The sequence below is a fragment of the Pantherophis guttatus genome, chromosome 7, assembly GCF_059756535.1.
Source record: "Pantherophis guttatus breed Tessera chromosome 7, ASM5975653v1, whole genome shotgun sequence".
Taxonomy (NCBI): domain Eukaryota; kingdom Metazoa; phylum Chordata; class Lepidosauria; order Squamata; family Colubridae; genus Pantherophis; species Pantherophis guttatus.
In genome coordinates, this window is record NC_142069.1 from 18249957 (window position 1) to 18270582 (window position 20626).

At 40.2% G+C, this 20626-nt stretch overlaps 1 protein-coding gene across 4 annotated transcripts in view; it reads right to left on the minus strand.

Annotated features, from left to right (window-relative positions):
- The window catches only part of TMTC1 (transmembrane O-mannosyltransferase targeting cadherins 1), a 168062-nt gene that overhangs the window by 9813 nt on the left and 137623 nt on the right, over nucleotides 1–20626 (minus strand). For all 4 annotated transcript variants that reach the window (XM_060694491.2, XM_060694493.2, XM_060694492.2 and 1 more), the window contains 2 exons: nucleotides 13062–13170; nucleotides 3926–4028 (listed from right to left, as the gene is read on the minus strand). In XM_060694491.2, the coding sequence (XP_060550474.2) occupies nucleotides 3926–4028; nucleotides 13062–13170 (212 nt within the window). The remainder of the gene's footprint in view (nucleotides 1–3925; nucleotides 4029–13061; nucleotides 13171–20626) is intronic.

The window sequence follows — 20626 nt, forward strand, 5'->3', positions numbered from 1 at the left end:
GTTGAGGACTACTTGTAATGTTAAAGCACATTACTAGCTCTTTTACACCGGCTGTAGTAACAAATGAATTCCCTAATCTATTACTGAAGACCTAGAGAGAAAGGAATTATTTTCTCAAATATGGCAGAAGTAAGATTAGTTCTAATTAGAATTTCAAAAATACATGCCATATGTCTCAAAAGATGCTTCCAGCAGTTTACAGGCATAAAATTAAAAGCATTAATATTAATGCTAATATATAGAGAGAGCAGGGCTCGGCAACCTTAAACACTCAAACAGCCACAAAGGTCCTAACCAGAAGCCCCCCATTCGATTCTGGAGCCAACCAGAAGTCTGGTTCCCCCACCATAGAGTCTCCTCCTAGCGTGGCATCCTTTTTCCTCTGCTGACTGGAAGTGCAGTTCCCGCACCATAGAGTCTCCTCCTAGCACAGCGTCCTTTTTCCTCTACCTGTCCTAACCAAAAGTTCTATCAATTGTGGAAATGACCAGCAACAGGAAACTGCAGCAAAGGAATGAAAGAGCCACATGCGGCTCCAGAGCCGCAGGTTGCTGATCCCTGATATATATAGAGAGAGACTGTAAAATATCCAGATGACCACTAGATGGCAGTAGTAAGTCATCTAGAATTTTGGCAGCCCAATAAAGTAACCCCGTTAACATTAAATAAGGGAGGAGAGACATGCATGATCTAAAACCAATACCACACCAAATAGCAAATGTGATATTTCTTTTCCCACAAGATGGAGCTGGTCTATTACATTTTCCACAGATATATGGCAGAACAATCCATCATAAGAAAGTAGAGAGAAGTACAAGCTGTGTGAACTGATTAAGTAGGATAATTTGTCGGTGTCTTATGTTAAGCAAAAACAACAATCAATGGGTTGACAATTAATTTCATCCTTGAGAAAAGTGACAGATTGCTAGCACTGGAAAGCAAACAGCTTTTAAAGATAAATTTTATACAGCAACCCACTGGGTGTCACGCATTCACATATATCCTATAACAGCAGAGTAGAGCAATCTGCATGTGAAATGCAAATAAAAGCCAAGTTAAAAATAACTACAATTTAAATTTAAGATTCATAGCAAGGAGGAGAAAGAGGATTTGCTGGTTGCTAGTTTACATGGTTTAAAATGTCCAAACATCTTTCCAAAGTCACCATGTATCAATATGAAGCAGGATAAGTAATCCCTCCCTGGCTGATGGACTAAAGTCTAGCCACCTTCATACTGATCTTGCCTCCTGCTCAAATCCATTCAAAGATCATCTGAAATAAACTATATTATTATTACTACAGATTAACAGAGTTGGAAGGACCTTGTAGGTCATCTAGTCCAACCCCCTGCCCAAGCAGGAGACCCTACACCATTTCTGACAAATAGGCAGTCCATCTCTTCTTAAAAGCTTCCAGCGATGAAGCTCCAACAACTTCTGAAGGCAACTTCTGTTCCATCGGCTGATTGTTCTCTCTGTCAGAACATTTCTCCTTCTTTTTTAGATTGAATTTCTCCTTGATCAGTTTCCATCCATTATTCCTTGTCTGGCCTTCGGTGTTTTGGGAAATAGCTTGACCCCTTCCTTTCTGTGGCAGCCCCTCAAATATGGGAACACTGCTATCATATCTCTCCTGGTCCTTCTCTTCACTAGACTAGCCAGGCCCAGTTCCTGTAACCGTTCACCATTGTATGTTTTAGCCTCCAGTCCCCTAATCATCTTGGTTGCTCTTCTCTGCACTTTTTCTAGACTCTCTTTTTTATAGTGTGGTGACCAAAACTGGATGCAGTATTCTAGGTGTGGTCTTACTATGGCTTTATAGAGTGGCATTAGTACTCACTTAATCTTGACTGTATCCCTCTGTTAATGCAATTTAGGATTACATTGGCTTTTTTGGCTGCCGCCGCATACTGTTGGCTCATATTTACCCTGTTTCCCCCAAAATAAGACATCCCCTGATAATAAACCCAATCGGGCTTTTGAGAGCATGACAATAAGGCCAAGCACTTATTTCAATGTTCAAAAAATATAAGACAGGGTCTTATTTTCGGGGAAACACGGTAATTGGTTATCCACTAAGACTCCAAGATCCCTTAAAATGTTGCCACTTAGCTGGACAAGTAAGACTGGAAACCTGTGCAGATTTTCCTGGAAATACTGGTAGTTCTTGACTTATGACCAGTCGCTTAGCAACCATTCAGTTATAACAAACCTCCCTGGGCAGGGGGGGAAGTTACAACCCCGGTTCTGAAGTTCCAATGGCCCCACCTTCATCCCACAGTCACATAATCATGTTTTATAACATTTTTTGCTGAAAACAGGCATTTACTTTTGGTAAAGTTTGGCAAAAATAGCAAACCATTGTTTCATTTAATGCCCGCATTTGCTTTAACAACCACTGCAAAAAAAAAAAGAAAGAAAGAAAGAAAGAAAGAAAGAAAGGTTATAAAATCAGGTCAGTCACATGAGCGACCCGATTTTTGACCATCACAACTTGCAATGATGATGGGCAGGCTCCAATTAAGATCCTATGTCAAGTATGCCCATTGAACTGGAACTTACTTGCGTAGACACATCTAAGATAATTCCGCAAATAAATAATCTCTGCCTCCACCTTTAGCAATATTTGAATGGAAGAACTTGTAATAACAGCAACATCTAACTTGGGATCCTCCTATCTACCTGACTGTCTTTTCAACTGAGCTAAGGGTTGCCTTCTGTAAGTTTTGGGCCCTTAAATGCTCTTAACAGCCTTCTCACAACTTGGATGCCCTCCAGATGTACAGACTTTTCCTTAGGATTTCCCAACTCATCATGGCCACTGCCAAAAATTCTGGGAATTGAAGTCCTTGTACCCTCAAAGACATCCGGTCTGGGATGTCTTTGGTTTGTGTACTTTGCATCTGAACTCTTTCTTTTTTATAAAAAGTTTTTTATTATTTTTTTAAGACAAATAAACATCAGTCCTTCCGTGTGTCATCTCGGTGTTTCTTCAGTGACTTCTTTTTTTTTTTTTTTAATTGAAAAGTTTTACAAAGAAAATCCCCCCCCCCAATATTCCCCCCCCATCCACCCCCCCCAGACTTCCCAGAGCAAAATACAGGGTATTTCAATTAACAATCATAAGCTAAATTAGCCTAACTGTTCTTAAACTACCTAATCCCCCCTGAAACCTTAACTCCACTATGGATAACATAATACTTCTAAAATAAAGTTTAACATTCATTCATAAGCTATTTGATATTTTCTTGTCTGATACTTATTTTGAATATAATCAATCCATCTTCTCCATTCTGTCTGAACTCTTGATGCATTTGGACCTCAGGTTTTGCTGAAGATGAAACTCAAATACTTTGACTACCTAATGAGAAGGAAGGACTCACTGGAGACGAGCCTAATGCTGGGAACAATGGAGGGCAAAAGAAGAAGGGGACGACAGAGAACGAGGTGGCTGGATGGAGTCACTGAAGCAGTCGGTGTGAGCTTAAATGGACTCCAGAGGATGGTAGAGGACAGGAAGGCCTTGTCTGTGGGGTCATGATGGGTCGGGCACGACTTCGCAACTAACAACAACAACAATAACCCTTGTTTTGCTGCAGCTACCCAGGGAGGACGCTCTTCATCTTGGAGTAGCTGATACACGGGCTAAAGCCACGCTTGAGGGTGTTGAGAACTACAAAACTGATTCTAGGAGAGGAAGAACAGCTTTACAATGCACATAATAAATAATAATAAATAGTAAATAATACAAATTATGCAACACGCCATTCAACATATTGACTGGAGCTTTTGGAACATGGGGGGGGGGGGAATCTTCCCAGAGCAGACTTGAGATAAATTTCTGTGCTAGGAACTCTGATGGCAATCATTTTAATTTGTCCAGAGTAGTTCTTAATCCTCCAGGTTTTGCCTTGTTTTTACTTACCAGTGTCGACTAAAAAAACCCCATAGTTATTATGCAGATCAGAGCTTTCGGGACAATTCTCGATGCCAGCCTGATATACTTCCTCGGCTTCTTTTAACTGTTCCTAAAAGCAAAAAAGGGAGAAAATGCTGTTATTCAGTGGCCAGCCACCATTTAAAGGACCATATGGTCATCAACCACAAACCCTGGCTGGCATTAGCTGCCATGGCTTTACTCCAGGCCTGAGAGCCTGACGTTGAAACATGTAATATAACAGCAGAAACAAGCAGGTAGTAAGCTTCCTGGAAGATACCTAAGGCATACATCTGATACAGCGGTGAGCTTCATGTATTCTTGCCACTGGTTTGCTGTCAGGTTCCAAACAGAAGGAAATAAAAGGAGACAAACCTGGATGGCTGCTACCTTAGTTTAATCACTTCTTGGTACTCGCTGACAATCGCAGATGAAAATCTTGTTAGGGCTACTGCCCTGTGCTTCCCGCCACCATTTATCCATTAGTTATCACCACCCACCCAATCATGCATGCTGCTCCCTCCCATGTGACCTAGAAGTTGGCTAATGTTTAATTCTTGAGTATTTACAACCAGCATCTAAACAGTTAATCCACTTGTTATTGCCGGCTGGCCATGAGGATGTCATTCCCCCAGCTCTTCCCTCCCGTCGATCCTATCATTCCCTGGGAGGCTCGACGCAGGACGAAGCAGATGCTGGGCTGAAATGAGGTTTGTGCGCTCCTCCCCCCACAAATGGCAGCTCCGTGCTGACAGTGCGCTGGAGCTGACAATCGCTGTGTGTGGGCACGTTTGCTTCACTTGCACCTTCCGCGCATGCGCCCAGCCTTCTGCGCATGCACTTTGCTCGCATGGGTGCCTTCCGCACATGCCCCTGGCCTCCAAAACATGGCTAAATAGGACGGCATTACAACCAGTCTGAACCGGCTGAATACCACCTCTGGTCTGATAAACAGATAACTACATGAATACATAGTTAAAGTGAATTAATTAGAATATAAGGGCGAACATCTGTAGCTTGGGTGTAGGATATGGGTGAAGGTTCGTTCTCTGAGCTTGTGGGTTGCTTTCCAAGTGTTTCGTACCATGCTAGGTAACATTTTCAGTGGAGTTTAGGGAATGTTGGTGGCAACCAACCCACAAGCTCGGAGAACGAACCTTTACCCTCAAATTAAAATATATGCCTATATGTATATCTAAAAACATGTACCTGAGATACACTTTGGGAAATTTTAAATGGTGAACTCCGAACCCTTTAATATGGGAGGCCTAGAAATTGTGCAAACTGCTGTCTATGTATCGTGCCCAGGTTAAGAAGGTCCTGAGAATAACCAAAAATTAAGTGATACATTCTATATTTGAAGCAAAGCAGAATTAAACCATTAAGTCCATCTTTCCTAAACTGGAATCTTCCACATATGTATAGTTTACAATAGTTTATTTATTAATTTATCATATCCATACCTTGCCTTTCCTCTAGAACAGGGGTGTCAACCTCAAGGCCCGGGGACCGGATCCAGCCCACTGGGTGCTTAGATCTGGCCCACGAGGCTGACCTGGAAACAGCAAAGGACTGGCCAGCGGTTCCTCTGGCAGTGAAAACGAAACCGTTTTTGCTGGCAGAGGGTTGTAGGAGGCCGTTGCAACCGAAAACGGAGCTTGGGAGCCCATTTTCGCTGGCAGAGCGCTCGGGCCACTACAGACGCCCCAACACAAGTAATGTCAAGCTGGTCATACCCACCCTGGCCACGCCCACCCCGGTCCCCCAAGGTCAAACACAACTCTGATGCAGCCCTCAATGAAATCAAGTTTGACACCCCTGCTCTAGATCCTCAAGGTAGCACATATACTACTCTCTCCTTTAATTAAATTCTCATAACCAGCATCCTGTAAGGTCAGTGTAGTCAAGACATAGACCCTGGTCCAACTTCAGTCTGTAAGCATCCATAGTCAAGGACCGACTTGAATCTGTCTTTCTTTCATTCTACTCCAACTTTCATATTATTCCACTGACTTTCAAAAACCAATGTTTGGCTATAATTCTCAGACTGCTTAACTAGACAGACTCCTGCCATAAACCTATATGGCAAAGAGTCAATTGGTCACATGACTGTGATTTACAACATTTTTGCCAAAACCCATTATTTATTTCTGGGTTTTGACAAAAATGTCCCATAGCAAACAATGGATTCACCTAATGACCAACAGAAAAAGGTTGTAAAATCCGATCAGTCACCTGTGTGACCCATTTTACAATGGTCACAACTTATGACTGTAATAGGCAGCCTTCATTACAGTTGTTCATCGAGGACTATCAGTTCAAATACAATTGATTATGGGAAATTATTGAAAACATACTGTATTTGAATTGTACCTAGAAGCTGATAAGGAGCCAAAGCAACGTGCTATAATAATATGCCATAAAGGTAAAGGTTTCCACCTGTCCAGTCATGTCCGACTTTAGGGAGGCAGTGCTCATCCCTATTTCTTAGTTGGGGGAGCCAGCGTTGTATGAAGACACTTCCGTGGTCGTGTGGCCAACATGACTATATGCCAAGGTCAGGGATGGGTTCTACTTACCTTTACTACCAGTTTGCAACGGGATCACATGCGCGCTCACGCTTCGCTCGCACAGAAGCTTCTGCGCATAAGCTTCTGCGCATGCACAGATAGTCGATGATGACATTCGGGTGGGTGGGCGGAGGCTCCTGCCGGTTTTACTTTCGCAAGAACCGGACCGAACCGGGGGCAACCCACCACTGGCCAAGGTGCACAGAACACTGTTACCTTCCCAGCACAGGGGTACCTATTTATCTACTCAGATTTTCATGCTTTCAAACTGCTAGGAGCAGTTGGCAGGAGCTGGAGCAAGTAACAGGAGCTCACTCCACTGCATGGCGCTTGGGTCTCGAACCCAGGTTTGTCAGTTTTTCAGATGACAAGCTGAATGCCTTTAACCACTGCGCCATCACTATAGTGTACTATAGTAATGTGTCAGGGTATACAGCCAATAAACAGACCACTGCATTCTGGACGTGTCTAGCTTCTAAGTAACCTTCAAAACCCCATGTGGAGTCAATTGCAGTAATCTGAACCTTTCACCAGGCAATCCCATCTCTATCTATAGTGAAACCGATTTAGTTCTGTGGGACTTAACTGCAGGTAAATTTATATAGAATTACAGCTACCTGCTCACTTTTGTTAAGAAGCCCGGGCCTTTTTAGAATTCTGTAAGAGTTCATCTCCAAGACAATGACCCAGCTACATATTCTGAACTGGTTTAATTCAAAGTTGCTTTTCCAAAACAAACAATGTCCCAAATTTGACAAAACAAAGCTAAATTTATGTTTTGGGCTTGCAAAAAATTAACTGTAGACACGAATAGGAACGTGTGCATTCAAATTCAAGTAGGGCTAATAACATCCAGGGCGGCCTTTGAAGAAAGAAATCCTTCACAAGGCTTGGTAAACAGGAATTAGACCTCTGGGTTAGATAAGAAAACATAAGAGGGGCACTGATTGTAGACTTTAGATTAAGGATACACACACAAAACAACTGTCGCAGGAGATGTCTGTATACAAAATGGCCATCATAAAGTGTGTGGCTGCTTACAAAACACCCATTTAGCAGAAAATAAACTCATTTCCCCATTGTATTCTCTACTGTTCACTAAGGGCCTTGATGGGGCTTCAAGGCATCCATTGTTAGGAGCAAATATGATGCATGCCGATTTGCTACGGATTTACGTTACTTAAAAGAATCTTTTAAACGTCAAGTGGGAAATCAACCAACCCAACTTAGATATTGCCCTGGAAGCAGGGGATTTTATCTGCTGGACGTCTGCCATGGAAACAAAATTCTGATGGTAGAAAAGAAAGGCTGACAACAGAGAACGGTAGTCTAAGATAAACAAATGCTTCCAGTAATCTAGATCTCTCTTCCTGAACCTGATGCCCCAGGCATCATTAGTCTAATATTATTACAATTTCAAGACTATAACTAGTTGCTTGGAATAGAATTCTGGCCCTTTCTCTCCTATTAATTTCTATGTGACACACATGCAGACATTATAAATGTTACAGAACTACTGATATATGAGAGTAAGGAGTTTTTTTCCCCCACAACTGCACAGGGAAGAGAGAATTTCAATTACACATTTATATCATAAAGCACAAGCATTAAAGGGTGAGCCAAAGGCTTCCTACACACAGCAGGGATTGAGAAAAGACAAAAAAGGAAGCAAGAGAGGCAGGTTATATGGAGGCATCATTCTGGGAGGAACAATGAGGGATTACCTCATGGAATAAGAAGACCTTAGGAGGAAGGTCAGAAAAAGCATTGTGATGGATTTTCAGTACAGAGGGGTAAGGCAAAGCAGAGAGAACATGGAGGAAAGAGTGTATGCATGCTCTGGAAGTAAGAAGAAAAGCTTGTAAAGGCTTCAACTCCTAGAATTCCCCAGCCAGCATGGAATTCTGGGAGTTGAAGTCCACACATCTTGAAGTTGCCTAGGTTGAAAAACACTGGTATATAAGAAAAGGATGACATGGTCAGAATGATAAAAAAAGTCTGAGTAGCTTTTGGCAGCAAAGTCCTACCAGAAGTGGATGGAGGCAAAAGAGAGGATCGTGACAGTCAACTGTCAAAGTTGACTTTGACAAAGCACCCGAAGGCCAGACAAGGAATAATGGATGGAAACTGACCAAGGAGAGATTCAACCTAGAAATGAGGAGGAACTTTCTGACGGTGAGAACAATCAGCCAATGGAACAGAAGTTGCCTTCGGAAGTTGTGGGAGCTTCGTCACTTGAGACTTTCAAGGAAAGACTGGACTACCATTTGTCAGAAATGGTGTAGGGTCTCCTGCTTGACGGGGGGTTGGACTAGATGACCTATAAGGTTCCTTCCAACTCTGTTAATCTGTTAAACTGACAATGAACAGGGACCGGGAAACAATAAGTTTGGAAGTTGCACTGAATTTCCAATGCAATTCATTTTGGGGACTGGGATTGTTCCGTCTCCCGCAATCCATTCTGAAGCTTTGAAGGAACAGAATGATGTCAAGTCACTCTTCATTAAAACTCATGAAGTCTCCCCAGGTGGCAGATTTAACTTGGAAACTAAGCAGGGTTGGTCGTAGCTAAGACTTGGATGGAAGACCTCCAGGGAATACCAGAGCAGTAGACTAGAATGAGAAGTTGGAGGGGAAAATACCTCCTGGGGGAAGGTAATGGCAAACTACGTCTGTTCTCTTGCCAAAATGGATATGCCTCAGAAGCCACCAGGAATAAAGACAAGATCGGTGGGATTCATTTATCCCAACTAAGTACATTTAACTCTGAGTTGCTCCCCAGAAAAAAGGAGGAGGTTAATATCAGGCTTCTCATCAGGCACAGTTGTAAAACTTACCTCTCCGAATACTTTACCCCATATTCAAGGATTGTTTTATTTGGCAAAAGGCTCATGGAACAACTTAGCAAAAATTAGTTCTTTTTGTTGAAAACAAGAATGAAGCCCCATATAGAAAGAAATCAAAGCCCTCATGTTTCTGGCATAACATTCTTTCTAGCATAACAGAAGTAATGTTGGTTCCTGCCTCATTCCTTATAATCAGGTTCCAATACTCTTATCAACTACATGTCAAGTTTCCGAACACTACAGTTCATAAAGCAACACACTTCCGTTCAGGCTTTTTGCTGTTTGTGGACCCACTCTCTGTTTTATGATGCTTTTGAAAGAGCAAAGAGCATTTCTTGATTCACCCACCCCTGCATTGCTTTATAGCAGCGATGGTGAACCTTTTCGGCATCAAGTGCCGAAAAAGCAGTGCGCGCACACGCTTGTCGGGGACACGACCCAGAAGAGAAGTTGCCTAGTGGGCATGTGCATGCCGGGAAATGAACTTCCGGTTTCCATCTTGTCTTCTGGTTACTGGCGTGCATGTGCGTGTGATGATCACCTGGCCGGCATGCATGCACACAACGGAAACTAGAAGACCAGCTCTACCGGTTTCCGGTACTGCTGCACGCGTGAAGGACAGCTGATTGTCACATGCGCATACGTACCAGAAATCCGGAAGAGGAACAGGCGACGCTGCTCGTGCCAGCCGACATGGCTCTGTGTGTAGGTTCGCCATCACAGCTTTACAGTCATTATATTGGTGATATTTGAAATGTTGTCTATCAACAACAGACCATGCTTTTTGAAGACGGTGCCTTCAATTGTTAGTGCCTACAGCTACAGGTGAAGAGAAAGGCTTCTGAACAGGTGTCTGGAGAGCTGCTTTCAGTAGGATAGAAATAGTCCTCAGGTTACAACAGTAATTGGGACTAGAATTTCCATCACTAAAGGGTGTGGTCATAAAGGACATTCTCATGTGGCCACATCACTTACCAATGACAATCCCACCAGTCTCCATTGCCATTGTTAAGCAAAGGCTATGTGGGTTGTTAAGCGAGGACTTCACATGACCACAATTGTAGGAAGAGGTGGAAATCCAGAAATGCCTGCTTACACCACTGAAACCGTGTCCAGCCAAGCAGGCCGATGGGTGAGAGCTATGGGTGGGTAAGATTGGTGCCACAGACAGGTGCTAGGAAGATGGGCAGGCACTACAAAATACAACATCTCCACACCCCCTGGGGATCACTTAAAAACTCCCTTGCTTAACAACAGAAATTTTGATCCCATTTGGGGTCGTAAGTGGAGGATTACTATGTACATAACCTGACACAAAGTCCATGAGCTACATCAAACGTACAACTAAATCAACTGCTACCTTTGGAATATTTGAGTCTGCTAAGCATTTCCATGGAAACAGGTTTTTCTCTAGGAAGGAGACAGTAAACATTTTTAAGGAGAATTTTATAGTGTTACTTTGAAGTTTACAAGAATGACAAGCCAATTTTCTGGCATGAAAAAAATAGCCTGATGAAAGGTGCAAAATTATCAAAAACACCAGAACCCTCTGATTAACTCTTGGGCTTACCAAAGTAACTAATTTCTATTAAAAGTTATTCCCTTTTCAAGTCTGCTCTGACTTGAAATCACCTTCCACGAGGAGGACAAGGTCATTACATTGACTTCCTCAACCCCTTTGAGCAAAGAACATTAATCATGTGCTTCTTTTACTATTCCAGGAGCATGAGACCAACACCTTCCATTTTAGATTGAATTGGGTATGTCTAGTTTAATGAAAAGAAGGACTAGAGGTGACATGACATCAGTGTTTCAATATCTAAGGGGTTGCCACAAAAAAGAAGGGGTCAAGCTATTCTCCAAAGTACCTGAAAGGCAGGATAAGAAGCAATGGATGGAAACTAATCAAGGGGAGAAGCAACCTAGAACTAAGGAGAGATTTCCTGACAGAACAATTAATCGGTGGAATGACTTGCCTCCAGAAGTTGTGATTGTTCCAACACTGGAAGTTTTTAAAGAAGAGATTGGACAAGAGATTTGTCTGAAATGGTACAAGGTTTCCTGCCTGAGCAGAGTGTTGGACTAGAAGACCTCCAAAGTCCCTTCCAACTCTGTTGTTCTGTATTCTGTAGATTCTTAGATGGTTTAGGAAAACATACTATATAAGGATGTCTGTAAAACATTTTAAAAAATCCCTCCCTTTCTCTTTAAGGATAAATCTAAAATCTATAATTATTCAGTTGCTTATTTCAGAGCAGTAACAAAAATACTATCAGTGGTGGGTTGCTCCCGGTTCGGACCGGTTCACAAGAACCGGTAGTAAAACCAGCGGGAGACCCTGTCCACTGCCCTGGATGTCATCATCAGTGATCTGCGCATGCATAGAAGCAAGGCCCGCGTGCGAGCTAAGCAAGTGCACACAATGATCCCATTGCGAACCGGTGGTAAAGGTAAGTAGAACCCACCCCTGGATACTATGATTTGTAACTCTTTAAGGACAAATCCTAGGCCCTCAATGGAGGAATGACCTGAAAAAATGGTGGAATTGGCAGACATGGTGAAGCTGATTACCGTAATTAGGGACAAGAATGTGAATAGCTTTGTGGTTAAATAGCTTCTGGACTTTCTGAATGAAATAAAAAAATGAAAATTTGATTATATTTTGACAATTAAGTAGCTTATTGTTATAGAAATGACTGGTGGTTATTATTTGGCATCACTAAAAAGTTGATACTATAACTTTACTATGTACTTACTGGATCAAAAAAAGTCAGATGTCACAGTTTTTTTATTTCTTTTTTCTTTTTCTCCCTTCCTCACTTATTTCCCCTATTCCCTTTCTTTTCCCATTTTCCCATTGTCTTTATTTCTGTTTGTATTTTATATTAAGAAAGACATTTAACTGGATAAAACAGTACCTCGAAGGGCAAGAATTTCTAAATCAAGGTACCTCTAATACATACAAAATGTGTCCAAAATCCAGGATCCTTGACTCCCATAGGAATAAAATTTTAATAAGTTGTGGCTTGCTTCAGTACTACTGGCTGCTGCTATGCGGCTGGGCTGTTGCTGCAGTCACATGACAGCAATAGAAATAGCACTTAGACTTATATACCCCTTTACAGTGCTTTACAGCCCTTTCTAACTGGTTTACAGAGACGGCATATTGCCCCAACAATGTGGGTCCTCATCTTACTGACCTCGGAAGGATGGAAAGCTGGATCAACCTTGAGCCGGTGAGAATCAAACTGTCGAACTGCTGACAGCCAGCAGAATTAGCCTGCAATTCCACATTCTAACCACTGCGCCACCATGGCTCTATTCATTTTTAACATTCTGTGACAATTTTCCAGCCAATCTCTCAATCCCTCTCCCACCCAGCAACAGCCTGTTAAGAAGGAAAGGGGAAGGGAGAATTCCGTGCGTATGTGTGTGTATGATTATTTTCATCTGAAATGTTATTTATTTTCTTTCTCCAATGCAGGACACATCTCTCTTTGCAAGTCCACTTTCAATAGTACAAAAATGCAATACCAACAAGGCATAGTCTAGATGAGCTTTTCCAATGCGGTGCGCTCCAGAGGCATAGGACTCCTGTCCCCCCAAGTTCTAGACAATGTGCGAAACAATGGAAATCATGAAAATGGAAGTCCAGCATATCAGGAAGGTTCAGACTGGGAAAAGATGGCTCGGAATCTTTTCAGTTACCTGTTCAGCCAAGAGTGAAGCGAGACTAGAATAGGCATCGGAAAAATCTGGTCCATACTGAATGGAATTTCTCAGGAGGAGAACTGCTTCATCTTTCTTCCCTTGATTCCTGAAAGTCAAATAACAGGGAGTGGATAGCAAAGACAGCTCTTTGAATAATTTACTCAGCTTGCCTATTGATTAAATCACACAGTTAACATACTCAAAACAACCTCTCCAGAAAAGGCTAAATAATTAAGTTCTTCTGTTGAGTGTCTACTGGGACAGTATTAGATTCCAGATCCTGGCTGGGTGAATGGGTGGGGGAGAGATGCTTGGATACGTGAATGTTTTGTGCCTTGGCATCTGTTGGCAAATGCTTCTGTTCCCTTCTGTTGGATGGCCTATGAAATATTCACAAAATCCCCTTTTCCTGCTTTTCAACTCTTTTTAAAAAAAATATTATTATTAAACCAGGCAACACAAACTACTCAGAGAATCTCAGTCCAAACAGAAGACAAGAGGAATGGGAAGTGAAGGGGGGGGAAGAGAGAGAGAGAGAGAGAGAGAGAGAGAGAGAGAGAGAGAGAGAGAGAGAGAGAGAGAGAGAGAGAGAGAGAGAGAAAGAAAGAAAGAAAGAAAGAAAGAAAGAAAGAAAGAAAGAAAGAAAGAAAGAAAGAAAGAAAGAACTCTGCTTGAGAGATTCAGTAGTTTATCTAAATCTTTTGTTCTCAAGCAATCTGTCTGGTCCTCCAAGAAGAAAGGAAAAGGAATTCTCCTAACCTTCAAAAATGCTGCAGACAGCATTATTTAACAATGCTGGGATAGAATACAAATCATGCAAAAATATCTTTCATTGGTGACGATGTGTCATCAAGTCAATGTTGATTCTTAGCTCAATGGAGCATGAGCCCCAGACTATGTGGACTTAAATCAACATGGAGAGATTTTCTCCGGGAGGAACTGTTCCCAATGGGTCTTTTAGTTTTCAACAGGGTATCCACTGCTGCTATAACCAAGTCCATTCCCCATACCGAAATTCCAAAGCATCACTACTGCAATCTTTGTATCCTACTTTCCCAAAGTCCAACTGTTTATTTCCAGAGAGTGTCACAAGGAAAACCATGTGACAACACTTGAATATTTTCCCCCCAAGGGTTTATTGTTGTTCTACCTAGAGCTTGTCTGCTGTTTAATTCTTGACTGCTAGTTCTTTTACTGTTGATAGTTGACACTAAAAAGTATTTATCTTCAGTATGTCCATTGTCCGTTCTAAAGTTGGTTGTTGTAGTGTTGTTGTTAGGATGGGGTTTTTTAAAATATATATTTAAAATGAGTCCCGTTTTTACACGGTGGCTTTCATTACTAGAAAGTTATTTTTGTTGTAGATCATTTGCATATTCACATGTCAAAGTAGTATCATCGGCATAGTTCAGATTACTTTGTTTCTTCCTCCAGTTTTAAATTTTTTTTTTTCAATCCAGAGTCTCTCAATATATACTCTGCATTGCTTTCATAGCAGGATTATAGTATCATGCAAGTCGGAGATGGGTTTCAGCAGGTTCTGACCAGTTCTGGACAACCGGTAGCAGAAATTTTGAGCAGTTCGTAGAACAGATAAATACCATCTCTGACTGGCCCCACCCCCATCTCTTCTCTGCCTCCTGAGTTCCAGGTGATCGGGAGGAAATGGGAATTTTGCCTTAACCTTCCCCTGGATTGGGGAGGGAATGGAGATTTTATAGTATCCTTTCCCTGGAGTGGGGTGGGAATGGAGATTTTACAGTATCCTTCCCCTGCCATGCCCACCAAGCCATGCCTTCCAAACCATACCACGCCCACCAAGCCACCGGTAGTAAAAAAAAATTTTTTTTTTTTATTGAAAAAGTTTTACAATTACATTTTCACCCCTTTTTTCACCCCCCCACCTCCCTCCCCAAACTTCCCATCCTCCCTAACCCTCCCTAACCCTCCCCCCCCAGACTTCCCTATTATGTACTCAGAACTAATAACACTGATATATAAACTTGAACCCATCCCTCCCCCTGTGTAATTTTTCCTCTTTGTCTCTTTACATTAAAATTTTTCTAATACATTATTTTCAAATAAAAGCTATTTGATACTTTCTAGTTTGGTATTTGTTCTGAACATATTCTATCCACCTTTTCCATTCCCATTCATAAGTCTCTTGTGGACAGTCTTTTAAATATGCTGAAATCTTCGCCATCTCTGCAAAACTAGCCATCTTCAAAGTCCATTCTTCGATAGTGGGCAAAGCTTCATTCTTCCAATATTTACCTATCAACAATCTTGCTGCTGTTATCATATACAATATCAGTTTTATTTCACCCCGTGTAAAACCCTTAACTATACCCAATAAAAACAACTGTGGAGAAAATTGAATTTTTTTCTTCAAAACATTCTGCATGACCCACCAAATTTTTATCCAAAAAGCCTTAACTTTCCTACAGGTCCACCAAACATGATAATACGTAGCATCTAAACATTCACATCTCCAACATTTTGGCTGAACATTAGGGTACATACATGACAACTTTTTAGGATCTAAATGCCATCTATAAAACATTTTATAAAAATTTTCTCTCAGGTTTTGCGACTGTGTAAATTTAATATTCTGAACCCAAATTTTTTCCCAAGTTTCCAGCATCACTGGTTCTTCAAAATTCTGTGCCCACTTAATCATACAATCTTTAACTAATTCCGTTTCTGAATCTCTTTCTAACAAAACATTATAAAGCCTTTTAATATGCATTGGACCTTTCTCTCTTATATGTCTAACCAATTCTTCCTCATGCAACATAATACCAGTTTTTTGGTCCTCTTTCCATCTCATTTGTAATTGATTATATTGTAACCAAGTTAAATTAATCCCTTCGTCCAACAGTGTCTGCAATGTCTTCAGCTGCCATCTGCCCGCATCTGTAAAAAGAACCTCTTTATATAAAAACCCCCCGAGTGACATTATATTTGTATTCCACAAAGTATGACCAAGATCCAGCCATAGCGGTATTTTATAATCCCATTTGAGTCGGTGCTTCTTCCAGACTCTCATCAAAGAGTCTCTAAGTATATGACTTTTAAATACTTTATCTACTTTGTCGTCATAAAATAAATAAGCATGCCATCCAAATTCAAGATCAAAACTTTCTGCATTCAATATTCCGGTCTTTTTACTTCCAAACCAATCACTTGTTAAAGTTAAAGCTGCTGCATCATAATATAACTGTAGGTTTGGGAGTTGCCTCCTCTTTCTGGAACATCTTGCATAATTTTCAATTTCACTCTCGGCTTCTTCTCGTTCCAGACAAACTTATTCACACCAGACTGCCAAACTTTCAGTTGTTTATCACTTTTAAGCACCGGAATCATTTGAAACAAAAACAGAAATCTTGGCAAAATGTTCATCTTAACTGCTGCTATTCTTCCAAGTAAAGACAGTTGCAGCTTTTTCCAAGTCTCCATGTCTTTCTGAACCTCTCGCCACAACACCTCATAATTATTTTGAAACAATTTCATGTTTGATTCTGCAACCTGAACTCCAAGATATTTTACCTTAGGTACAATTTCAAAACCTGCCCTCCTTTCAAGCTCATGTTTGCGATCTTGTGTCATATTTTTAACTATCATTTTAGTCTTTTTTGAATTCAGTCTAAAACCTGAAACTCTACCATAGTCTTGTATAATGTCCTTCATCAGGATTGTTGATTCCATTGGTTGTGATAGGGTAACAACCAGATCATCTGCAAATGCCTTTATTCTATAATCCTCTTGCCTTATCATTATGCCTTTCAAAATTTTAGAGTCCCGTATTGTATTTAGCAAGACTTCCAATGTTAAAATAAATAAAAGTGGGGATAACGGACATCCCTGTCTTGTTCCTTTTTCAATTTTAAACTCTGTCGTCAGACTTCCATTAATAATAATCTGTGCCTTTTGCTCTTGATAAATTGCTGAAATCGCCTGTATAAATTGGTCCCCAAAGTCCATCTTTTTTAAAGTCTTTAGTAGAAAATTCCAATCCACTCTATCAAAGGCCTTCTCTGCATCCAAAAAAACCAGCACTGCAGGAGTCTGTTTATTCCTATCAAGATATTCCAATAAATCTATTACTTGCCTTACATTGTCCTTCATATATCTGCCCTCAATAAATCCCGCTTGATCCTCATGAATCACCTTTTGAATTACTGGCATCAACCTGTTGGCTAATACTTTCGCATAGATTTTATAGTCTGTATTCAAAAGAGATATTGGTCTATAATTCTCTGGTTTTTTAGGACCAACTTGTTCTTTTGGTATCAAAGATATATAAGCAATTGCCCATGATGGGGGTATTTTACCCCCTTGTTGAATATTGCAAAATAAATCTCTAAGTTGTCCCACCATTTCAGCTTGTAAAGTTTTGTAATACACTGCGGTCAAACCATCCGTGCCAGGAGCTTTGGCTGTTTTTAACTGTTTGATTGCTGCTATTATCTCCTCCTCTGTTATAGGATGATTCATTCTTTCCTTTTGTTGATCAGTAATTTTTGTAACTCTCTTGTCATTTAAATATTTTTCTATAAGTCCATTCTGCACCTCTTCTTTGGCATATAGTTTGGTATAATAGTCCGCAAAAGCTTCTTTAATTAATTTTTGTTGAGAAATTTCTTTCCCTCCAATATCAATACTATCAATAGTCCGTATACTTTGTTTTTTCCTCAATGTGTAAGCTAACCATCTGCCCGGTTTGTTAGCGTTGCAAAATGTATTATGCTTCGCATATTGTAAATTTGTTGCAACTTGTTCCGCCATAAGCATTTGAAATTGGTCTTTCAAAAGTTTTATAGCACTTCGTATTCTTTCATCTGTTGGGTTTTTAATAAGTAACTGTTCTTTATTCTTTATTTCCGTTTCCAATTCAGATCTTTTCTTTTGTCGGAACAGTCTATGTTTAGAGTTCATGTAGATAAGTACCCCTCTCATATAAGCTTTACTTGCATCCCAGACAATTTCAATTGGGGTACCTTTATTCAAATTTATTTCAAAAAATTCTTTCAAATGCTTTTTAAGTTCTATTGTATTTTTTTCATATCTAAACAAGTTCTCATTTAATCTCCAAGAACGTCTCTCAACCCTATCCATCTCAATTTCTATCCATACAGGGCTATGGTCAGTCAAAGTTCTTGGAAAAATCTTTGTTCTTTTTGTCTTAACAAATAAATCATTTGACAACAGGATAAAATCAATCCTAGAAAAGGATCTATGTCTATCAGAAAAGAAAGTGTAATCCAATTCTTTTGGGTTATGTATTCTCCAAACATCTTTTAATTCCATATCTTCTTTCATATCAAAAAAAGTCTGTGGTAGTCTAATTCTAGACTTTGCCAAACTCTTTTTATCTAGTTTGGAATCAATTACTCCGTTCCAGTCTCCCATAATTAAAATAGATCTATAGTCCCATTGCAATATTTTAGTATGTAACATCTTATAAAAATAGTCCTGTTGTTGATTGGGAGCATAAATTCCAATCAAAAGAATTTGGCCATTTGCTGTAAACAATTCAATTGCTACAAACCTACCATCTTGATCTGCTTCTATAACTTTAGCTGTTAACTTTTTATTTACATAAATAACCACACCATTCTTTTTCTGCGAAGTTGAAGATATAAAATGTGTTCCTAGTTTTGAGTTTATCAAATATTTTTGATCTTGAGTTGTAATATGCGTTTCTTGTAGACATATTATATCATTATTAAATTGTTTCAAATATGTAAATAGTTTCTTCCTTTTCTGTGCTGAATTCAACCCATTGACGTTCCAAGATAAACACTTAAAGGTCATCAGCCTCTTTCTGGAGCACAGAGCAAAATGCTTGAAGATCATCCGAAATCTTCGATCTCGCTCCTCCCATCGCTCCACTCTCTTGTACAGTACTCTTAACTGCCTTCTTGTCTTGTCTTTCCTGTTGTTGTTGTTGCTTTTGTTTAAGTAGTTTAGATTGAGCTCTAGTTATACGTTGATCTTTAACTTCAGTCAACTGGATCAAATCCAAAATTGGAGAAGAATCAAGCAAGGGCTCACTCAGAAAACCTCCTTCTGCACCTTGCACTACTTCTAATTCCTGCTTAGACTGTTCTTGCAATTGCCTCTCTTCACTCTCTTTAATCTCCAAAACTGTAGATGTACGTGGAGATGGTGTTCTTTCCTTAAGAATAGTAGTGTAAAAGTGTTGTGCCTTCTCCACGGTGTTCAACCGATATCCTTCTCCCTTATATCTAAAAATTATCCCAGCAGGAGCGTCCCACCGGAAGGGTATCTGTAAATTTCTCAATTCCTTAACAAGAAAACCAAAATCTTTTCTGGCTTTCAACATTTTAGGAGGTAGTTCTTTAAAGATTTCAAGTCGTGAACCCCCCACTTGTACAGAAGTATGAAAAGATTTTTGCAGGATATCATTTCTAATTCCTCTATCTGTAAAATATATGACCACATCTCTAGGCAGTTGTCTTTGTCTGGCCACCCAAGAGTTCACTCTATAGCTTTTATCTATTTTGTGAAATACCACATCAGGATTAACTTGTAAAATCTTGGCCAAGGCTTCAGAACAAACTTGTCTCAAATCCTGTCTCTCCCCCTCTCGAATTCCCCGAAGCCGTATGGCGAATTCCATCGCCCGGAATTGTATCATAACAATCTCATCTTCAATTCTCTGCATTTTATTGTCAACTTCATCAATTTTATAATCATTGTCTTTCATCTTGACATTAACTTCTGATTTAAATTCTTCAACTTTAAAATCAACTTTCCCAATAAATTCTGCCAGGCCAGACACCACTTCTGAAATTTTTTTGGTCACCTTATTTTGATTCTGTTTCACCATATCTTTAACTTCATTAATTTCCTGCATAAATTCCTGATGTGATTTTTGAAGTTTATCATCTATCTCCTGTTGACATTTTAAAAATTTATCATCCAGAGTTTTAGAAATAAATTGTTTTAAATCTCCCACATCAAATTCTTTTTTCTGGGTCTGTAACTGCTGTGCAGAGGGAGGCTGCGTTTCTTGTTTATGTGTGGGGGATCCCCCCCCCTGCTGCCTTCCCTTCCTGCTTCTTTGAAGCCATCTTGCCACGTAGTCTGGATTTTCTAAAAGGGGAAGTTCCTTTTCCTTTCCCTCCTGCACAAAGACTTCTAAAAAAGTCCCCCAGATTTAATCAGTTAAAAGCTAAAGTAAAACAAAGTCCAGTATTAAAAAGGATGCTTCTCTTCTCTTATAGCAAACAAAGTAACTTTGCAACAACTTAGAAACTTGTAACACAAAATAACTTCACCAATCCACATTCATTGGCTCGTTAACTTTGAGGCTAAGCGCCATGTTTTTTTTTTTTCAAAGCACTTTCACTCACTCAAATTTGTCTCGGTTTGAAAAGTCAACAAAGCGCTAATACTTGCGTTTCCAAGTTTCAGGGTTCAGATAGGTTCGCTGTTTGTTAAAGCTGATTCTTTTCAAATTACGTTTCCTGCGGCCGGCTTGTTTTGCGAAGGCAAAATCGTCCCACGTCGCCCGGAGTTTCCGCGGGGTGGAA